This window comes from Parasteatoda tepidariorum, chromosome 2, assembly GCF_043381705.1.
Source record: "Parasteatoda tepidariorum isolate YZ-2023 chromosome 2, CAS_Ptep_4.0, whole genome shotgun sequence".
In the NCBI taxonomy this organism is placed as follows: Eukaryota; Metazoa; Arthropoda; class Arachnida; order Araneae; family Theridiidae; genus Parasteatoda; species Parasteatoda tepidariorum.
In genome coordinates, this window is record NC_092205.1 from 99,543,431 (window position 1) to 99,553,432 (window position 10,002).

The following is a 10,002-nucleotide window of genomic DNA, read 5'->3' on the forward strand; positions in this document are numbered from 1 at the left end:
ATAATAAAAGAAGGATACGAATTAATAAGAATGTGGGAGTGTGATTTTGATAATAATAAAGATATGAAAAAATACATGAAAAAAGAATGGAAAAGAGATTTTGTAGAACGTTTAAATCCCAGAGATGCATTTTTTGGAGGAAGATGTGAACCTACCAAATTAAAATATGAAATGAAGGATAACGAAAAAGGTAGATATATCGATTTATGTTCACTGTATCCAACTGTAAATTACTTTGATTACTATCCCATTAAACATCCAAAAAAGATAAATAATCCTAAAAATTATAATGACAATTGGTATGAATTAGTTAAATGTAAAGTACTTCCACCTTTAAAAAATTATATCCTCCTGTACTACCTAATAAAGCAGAAAAGTTAATATTTTCATTATGTAGAAGTTATTCAGAAACAATAAAATGTAATCATTTCATAACAGCCTTGGAGAAGAAAGAATGTGATATCTGTTACAAGATAAGAAATTCTGAATGTAAACATAGTGATGAGGATAGATGCATGATAGGAACTTGGACAACTGATGAAATGAAACTAGCAATTAAAAAAGGATATGAGATTTTAAACATCTATGAAGTTTGGCATTTTGAAAATAAATCAAACAAACTCTTTAAAAAAATATGTTAAAATGTTCTTAAAGATAAAACTGGAAACATGCGATAAAGGGAAAAACAATTTCAAACATGAGAAAGAATACAGAAGAGTAGCTAAAGAAAAATTGAATATAAAATTAGATATAATTGAAGACAATCCAGGTTTGAGATTTATAGCCAAGACATGTTTAAATTCTTTATGGGGTAAGTTTGGGCAAAGAAATAATATGAAACAAACAGAATACGTAATAGAAATTGAAGATTTTTACAGAATTATTTTAGATGACACTATTAAATATATAAATATGAATTTTTTGAATGACGATGGTGTTGAAATGACTTATAAAATGAAAGATAAATTTGAAAAAAATAACTTCAATACCAACGTGTATATAGCCGCTTTTACAACTAGTTCAGCTGGAGTTAGATTATATGAAATGTTAGATAAATTAGGAGATAAAGTACTTTATTATGATACAGATAGTGTAGTGTATATAAACGATGGAACCATTAAAATTGAAACAGGATGCATGTTAGGAGAATGGACAAATGAATTGGAAAATGATAAATACATAGCATCTTGGTTAGCTGGAGCTTCTAAAGATTATGGTTATATATTGAAAAGTTGAAGGATTTAAAATGTCATACCAGAGTGAAACTGTATTAGATTTTGATAATAGAATGAAAATAATAACTGGTGAAAAAGATTGTTTAGATGTAGAAATCAATCAATTTAAAATCGAAAAAGATCGAAATATTTCAAGCATTAAGACAAATAAAAGATACATGTTTGGGTTTGATAAAAGAAGAATTTTAGACGATTACAATACTGTACCTTTTGGATATTAATTTCATATCTTCTATATTTTAAATCTTCTATATTCATTTATAAAAAACATTTTCTAATAAATATGGATAATAAACGTTGGTGCGATAAATGTAAGAAGAAAACTGATAATATGGGTATTTTTCTAACTTTAGATAAAAAGGGATTTCCTATGAATATGACCTTGTGTTAAAAATGTAATACTTGGAAAAAGACGGTTGCACAAGTTGAAAAGAAAGCTTTTTGAAAAGTATTTATAAAAAACACTTTCTAATAAACATGAATGGCATAACTCTGATTATCAATATTCAAGGATTTATACTTCCAAATCGTAAGATAGCACGAGAAATAGGGTGGGTACATACAAAAATGCCCTTTGGTGAAACAATTAGTGTATTTACACCTGACTGTGAACTAGATGACTAAGAACTGAGTATAGTGCGTAAATGTACTACAGAGATACATGGTCTAAGATTTAAAAGGACTCCTAATAACAAAGAGCTCTGGATAAGTAATAATAATGTAAAATTATATATTAAAAATCTCTATGATTTATATGGTGGTACGTTTGAATATAAAGGAGGAGTTATAGAAAAAGTGGTACTAAAAGAATTAAATATACCATCTAAAGATTTAGATATTGAAGTACCAAAATGTGCAAAAATTTTAGGTCCTGGATGTTCATTACGTAAATGCATGTACTATAAGAATTGTATTTCAAAAAACAATTCTTAGTAAATGGAGGAATTAAAATACTTGGAAACCAGTGATGAAATATATGATTTAGCATGTTTAATTTGTGATTTAATGGAAATTAATGAAACACACGATAGATTCGGAATTGATGATTTGATCATGACCTATATTGATATATTAGAAGATTTAGTGAATAAAATCGAAAATGATGAAATAAAAGAGAAAGCTATAGAAATTGTGAATGATGCATCTTATGAAATTATAAATAAGTATATTAAAAAAAATAATCTTGAGAAAATGAAAGTGTGTTTATAAATACGAAATATAATAAATGGAAGAATTCAATAGTCTTAAGAAGCGTACAGATATTTATAATTTAAGAGATTTAAAAGTCGGTAAATATAATTTAATATCTCTAAGAAAAATAGATACAAAATATGGAGAAACAGTCGTTGCAAAACTAGATAATGAAAAAGAATATTTTTGGAGTAAAAGTTCAAGAGAATTATCTGATAAAAGCATAAAGAAAATTAACAAAGGTATTTATATATTTAATTTCAAAGGTTGGATAAATAACAAAATTTCTGATTATGAATTAGAAGAAGCTTAAGTTTTCCTTACTTTTTATTTTCTATATTTTTAAAATCAGTGTCTCCATCTTGGGGGACGCTGCTTTTTTTTAATTCTTTTTAAAAAACTTAAATATTGGAGTTTATTCACATATCGAAAACAACTTTGTCAAAGTTATATGACTTGTTTTGTCAATTACTCGCTCATATTTCACCTTAAAGTGCTCATTCTCATACTTTTTATTTCAAAGGTACTCAAAGTTGTTTTTTATCCTAAAATGAGAGGTTTTTCAAAACAAAACACATAATTTTTTAGTGTTTTTGATTTTCAAAAGTTGTTATTTTTATAGATTTTATGTCGTTTTTCGATGTTAAAATTGATAAAAAGGGACTAAAATGATTGTGAATAAGTAGTTTTTAGTGCTTTTTACCCTAAAATAAGAGTTTTTCATAACAAAACACTTAGTGTTTTTGATTTTCAAAAGTGGTTATTTTTAATAACCACTTTTGAAAATCAACCAGGACCTTAAAGTTGTTATGTCATTTTTCAATGTTAAAATTGTTAAAAAGGGCTTAAAAGGATTATAAATAAGTTTAGATGTGTCCTCTAGCCCCCGCGCCATATACTACTGTTATTGCAATTTTAAGTGGTTTTTTATCTTCCTTTTTTTGGTTTAAGTTACATTTTGTTTGGCTGCACAAAACTCTGTAATGTAATGTACTGTGACAATGTCGCCGTGTCGCTGTGCCTAGGGTATTATTTATACATTTTATCTGAGTTTTGGTTGGTAGGTGTATGAAATTGTTTAAAAGTAAAAATCGATTAAATTAAAAAACATCTAATTTTCTTTCATTCTTTTTTTTTTTTTTTTTTTAAAAAATCACAAATCTAGAGACTTACCCTCACTGTCTGATATCCTGAGTAGAGACTGATTTCTAGAAGGGATATACAGAACAAAGTTCACGTCGGGCTGGAGAGACGCATCCGAACCTTTAAAAGGAAAATACAAAATCCATTATAGTTTGATCTATGGTAAGAAAAATGCGTATGTAGGAGTATATTTATTTATTGCTAGCACTTTTTGCATTTAAGAAATTATAAACTCCAGTTTTATGACAAAAAATTTATAAATTTCTTTATTGTCTTATTATATGAAATTTTGATACTTAGATACTAAATGATAATTGAATGAAAATCAAAATTATAAACTATATCATTATCAGAAATAAAAACGCTGTATCTGTATTAGTAATATAATTTTATAACAATATTGCTAATATAGATCTAGATACTTTACACAGATTTGGATAAGTGAATATTAAAAAAAAAATAAAAATTTGTGACTTTGGGAAAAAAGTAAAAAAAAATTTTAATTATTATTTTTTATTATTTGTAATGAATACTGAATTTATGTGACAAATTATGTTTTTAATTATGAGGAAACCAGAGACGAAACTTATTCTTTTTGCTCAGCAATGCTTTGAAATTGAATGAATGCAAGTATCACGATATTGGATTTTTTTTAACGTGTGAATACGAATAGGAATATTCACTTTATAAACGGTGCAAAAAAGTATCCCTTTTGTCACAAATCAGAAGAAAAAGAAAAACTGCCAAAAAATCATTAGCTTATTATGTACCACAATATATGAGGAAATAGTGGCCTAAATATTCAAAAAGTTACCACTCTTTTTAAAAAAAAGTTTTTAGACACTTTTTTTTTGTCCTCAAAATGGTCACCCAAGAACAAAATAGGTAGCAAGTATAGTTTGTCGATGGTAAGAATGCCCCCCGTCACAAAATCTGAGGCCATCTGCTGCTATGGAAACAATAATAGCATACTGGAACAAGATAGCTCTCTTCACTCTAAGGCTAACACAATAGACTGGAGACAAAGATTCCCCTTCTCTCGCCCACCACAGCCAAAAACCTGTCCTAAACAGTGACCCCACACCCCTACTTGAAATAGTAATACCATAGTCACGACACGGGTTCAGACGAATGGTTAGGGGAGTTTTTACTTTAGACAAACAACAAATCTAATAGATATTTAATAGGTCAAATGAGCAAGATCAAATAAAAAGATAATACCAAGTTTATCTTCAACGGGGTTGAGCAAGAGATGGCAACTGTTGTTCAGGCGGAAGAACAAATTCTTCTTCAGCATTCATGGGAAGGTGAGCTGAAATGGGGAGGTAAGCCGTGAACAAAACCTTAAAAAAAATAATAACGATCATTTTAATCAGGCTTCCAACAACTCAAGACACAAAAAACAATTTTTTGAGTTTTCAATGAGTAAATGTAAGAAAGAATTTTAAACAAAAAATTATTAATTCAAAATTATTAGTTACCACTCCCATGCAAAGTTTGCAAGGTTTAGGACTGAATGGATTCATCTAGAGTTTAAACCATCCTATAGAAGAAAAAAAAAATTTTTAAATTATGTCACAATTTTAAAAAAATATTGCGAAAAATAAAAGGCTAATTTTTGAACAAGAAACAAAATGAAGAGAAGGTTTTGTTTTATTAAAAAAGTTTGCTATTATTGCTAATATTGCATTATTTATCCTTATGCTAAAACATAATTTATCAGTATTAAAAGCATATTTATTCATATTCAAAGAATAAGGTATTCAATTTTGTTGTTCAATGAATTGTGGAGCTTCAAAACTTATAAATATTTTCATATTATATTTATAGTAATATTAATATTTATATCATATTATTTTCTTTTAGTAAGTTAAAGCAAATTGTATAAAAAATATCAAATATTTATTAATATGTGTAATTATGTGTGCAATGGTTACATCTATAGAATTTTTACCTTTTACCTAAGTTCAAAGTTTTAGACACTTTGAGAGTTTAAGTCAGTAAAACCCATGTCTTCTGTCCAAAACTAGTTTAACCCCAACATTGCTCTCAGACTGACTGTGGAAATATGAAGCAAAATTGTGGCAGAGAGTTTGAATAAAATATCCACACATGAAGCAACATACGGATATATCCAGGCAATACTAAAATCTAGATATGTCTTCAAAAAATTAAGAAATTAAATATGTAGTAGATAAAAACGGAACTCAATAATGCAGTAGATCAAAGAATCCTACTCAATTAAAGATCTTTTTACGTAGCTGTAAATATAATATAAATACCCCAACAAGAAATTAAATGGTTGGACGGGTATATTCCTGACTTCTGACCTTTATAATCGCAACATCTTTCAACTTATCAATAATAATAGGAGATACTTTCATATAATAGAAGATATTTTCATATTGAAGATATTAATTGAGAAGATCAGAGAAAATAATTTGATTTAGCAAAACATTAAGTAAATCTTCAATATATTTCAGGTATTCTAAACCAAGATTAGCACATTTAGAAAGAAATGGAATATATACCTGACTATTGACCTTTATATATCCACAGCATCTTTCAATTCATCAATAACATCCTGAAAAGAGAATTGATTATTTTTGATGCAATATATGATGATGAATCAAATGTTTTAAATACAGTAAAGAAATATTTTAAGCACTATAACTTGAATCACCATATTCGTTGATAAAACATGTAATATTTAAACTTTCAACTTCCAAATCAAGTTTTAACCAATTAACAAAGCACAAACAGGGTGCATAGTCAGATTTTTCAACAAAAGTACCTTTTAACTACTTTTTAGGCACTCAAGAAATATTTTTAATTACTTTCCAAAAGAAAAATAATCATAATTAGGATTTGTGCAGCAATAGAAATTATTTTTTTCTATCTTTTAAAGTTCTTAATTTATAAACATGAAATCAATAAAATTCAAAAACACTTAAAAAAAACTTATAATCATGATAAAGTAACTAGTTTCCACCAATAAATAATGCAGAGAAAATTTGTGAAAATCATGCATTTTTTTTGTAATATAGAGCGATAAAATCGATACGGCAAAAAAAATCTCTTTTTAAAAGATAGAAAATTAATCACTTTTCATAAACTACGAATAAAAAAAGCACCTTTAAGGTCTTTTTCAAAACGCTACACACCCTGATAGAGGTAGTTAGGTACTTTATTTACGTCACACTAGAGCTGCACAATGAGCTATTGGCGACGGTCTGGAAAACATCCCTGAGGATGATTGGAAGAAATGGCACCGCAACTTTGAACTTCGGCAGAGGGGATGACTCCCCTGATTTGGTAGCCAGACGAAATGTGTGCAAAATTGAGCACAAAGTATAAAGGAGTAAACTGTTATTTTAAATGAAAAAAATACGTGGTCCAAAAGGAAATCAGCTATTTTTGACCCAGAAATCGTGCAAAATTAAAAACAAAAACGTTTGCCTAATATGGGAAATCATTCGCTCTTAAATTGGCTCTTAAATTAAATTTTCTCATAGAAACTGCATGCTTGAATTTTGCCACCAAACTTAAGATTATTGTTGAAAACCATTGTCCCTACAACGTTTCCCCTCACTAAAAATATTTTATAGCCAAAGCAAGTTTCAGCTACTTTTTGCCTTTATCTCAAAACCGTTTGCTCAGACAAGAGAAATGTAACCACACGTAATTCGGACAAAAGTTTCGTTAGTCACTAGTTAAATGACACAATTAGTGAAGCATAATATGGAATCACAAGTTTGAATATTGCTTTTAAACGCTATCCTGGTATAAACAAATTTTAAACCTAACATATTAATTTGTCTAGTAACCACAAGAAACTCAGACGAAGTCTTTTTTTCCCATAGAAATTATAAGTTTGATTGGGCACCAATTTTTAGACCGTAATGGAAAATCGTTGTCAAAGTTAGCCCAATAAAAATTTTCCCTATTTAACCAAAACTTTTTTTAGCTAAATCGCTTAAAAATAAGACCAAAACAAGTTTCATATATCTTTTGATTTTAAATTCACAATTTTAAGTTTTGCTTGCAAGTATTAGCCCAATATACGTAAACTCAACAAATACTTTCTTTAGTCTACAAACAAAGAAGGTGTGACCGAAACAAATTTCAGTTAACATTTGCTATGAAAGTTTTGAATATTTCGTTCAAACGTTAGACCATGATAGAAAATCGTTACATCTACGAATAAATTTTCCATTGCCCGTTAACCAAAATAAGTTAGGATCAAAAAATTTTTTAGAAAACATTCGACACAGAGACTCACAAATTTGAATTCCAAATATTGTTATAAATTGTGAGAGAAAATTTTTAAATAGCCTTGCCGAAGACGAAAATTATAAATTAATTAAAATTTTTTAGCACGACAAAAAAAACAAGAGAAAAACAGTAAGAATTCCAATTTTTAGAGCCTCACAAAAAAATCGTTAGCAGACGCAAAACTATCAAAAATTTTCGTTAGCCAGCTCGAAAAAAAAAGTACAGTCAGCACCACTTAAAGGAATGCCATTGATTCCAGCTAACTATATTCAAATAAACAGCAAAAAAATTTTAAACGAGAAATATCTTTGAGCGAACTTTTGACCTGAAAACCGCAAAGTTCAAATATTGCTTCAATATAATATATAATGTTAACTAATCGTTATCTCAGACACCAAAAAGAGTTATGGCAAAAACAATTTTAACAACTCAATGACGTATGAAAAAACAGTTTGAAACTTGCCAAATAAGTTAGGTTACCACATTTTAGCACATTATAGGAAATCTCTACCATACGTTAGCCTAAAAAGCTTTTCGTTACTTAAATCACCAAAAAAGAGTTATGAATGGGGGGGTATGGTGAAAAATGTGCATTTAAAATAACATTTTATTCGTTCATGATGGATCGAGCACATTACAGACGAGGTGGTTTGATCGTATGAGCTGGAATAAGCATAGGTGGATGTCCTGACCTGCATTTCAATCAAAAAGGCTATTTGACTGCTCGAAGGTTAGCAGAAGAGATCCTGAGAGCCCACGTCGTATCTTATGCTGCAACTATCGGTAATTTCTTTCTTTTAATACAAAATAATGCCAGACCTTATACAGTTCGTCTGGTGGAGAACTTTCTTGCAGTTGAAACAATGCAGCGCATAGAGTGGCCAGCATGCTCTCTTGATCTTAATCCAATCAAGCATGCTTGGTGTAGGGGAGCAAGTTTCTTTTCCTCGGCAGTTAGTAGTTTAATGACCGAATTTTTGAAATTTAAAGCAGCGTATTGGACTTAGGATCTAAGGACCGGTTGTACAGTTAAAATAACCTAATTTGACAACAGCAGGTAATTGAGCAGTATTGAGTGCTAATAATTTCTCTACCTTTTTTGATTGTGATATGGCTCCTGTCTATAACATCTTAGTTTGATAGGCCTTCTAGGATTTCTTCGATTGGGAGGAATTGAAGAGTGTTATCAGAAATTACACCCTTCTAAACTTTTAATGTATTATGAGGTGTGAATATAATAGATATGTTGCCTAAATTATTTGTTTTGAAGAGTGAAGCGTTAATGATTTCCTATATTTTTCATATAAATATAAAACATTTTATAAATAGCCAGAAAATTGTTCTGAAGTTTGAGAATTGTTCTAAAAAGTAAAGGGTAAAAGTACTTCTGGCAAAAGTAACGAGTAAAAAGTTTCGATTTTAAAAAGAACAAAACAAAGAAAGTAACGATTTCAAAGAACATTTAAAGTAAATCGAAAATACAAAATAACCTGAAATTTTATTCTACAAATATAAAAAAAAAATGTAACTTAAATTTGAAGTAAACTAAATTTTCATTAAAACGTGTAAAACTTTAAAATGCATGAAAATATTACAAACTTCATTGAAATAGTAAATATTAAAAATATCCAGAAATCGAAATTTCAGGTTTGAATATAAAAATATCAATACTACCAAACATTTAACAATTGTTTTTATTATAGAAATTTGTAGTAATAAAATGATTTGTAGAACAAATTTAATAAAATATTGCAACTTTTGTTTGATGAAGTAATTAAAAAAATATATTCTTATACATAAGTGTCCTTTGAAAACCATTAAATTAAAAATTCTAATTAGCATTTTACAAGTTAGAAGAAAGTAATTTTAGAATTTTTAATTTGGTAGATTGATATTCCGTTTTAAGATCACTCAATCAAAAATTGAGCACAAAAGTTATACACATGATTAATGAATTAAATGTTTCTAACTATATAGAAAAAATCTAAGGTTGGGTGTCGTTGTTTTCCATTGTTGTCGGTACTTTTTTAAAACTTGACAGAACTTTTATAACTAAATAAATTTGATCAGGTCCAACTAAGGTCCAAACTCTAGAATTTTGTAATGAATATTTTATTTTAATTAAACGAAGCATAATTTTTATATTTTAAATCTCTAA

General features: G+C 28.2%; 1 protein-coding gene across 1 annotated transcript; it reads left to right on the top strand.

Moving 5' to 3' along the window:
• Positions 1-642: 642 nt before the first annotated feature.
• On the top strand, positions 643-1,236 carry LOC139424918 (uncharacterized). The gene has a single exon (XM_071177035.1). It carries the CDS (start codon positions 643-645, stop codon positions 1,234-1,236), a length of 594 nt encoding a protein of 197 aa, XP_071033136.1.
• The last annotated feature ends 8,766 nt before the right edge of the window (positions 1,237-10,002 follow it).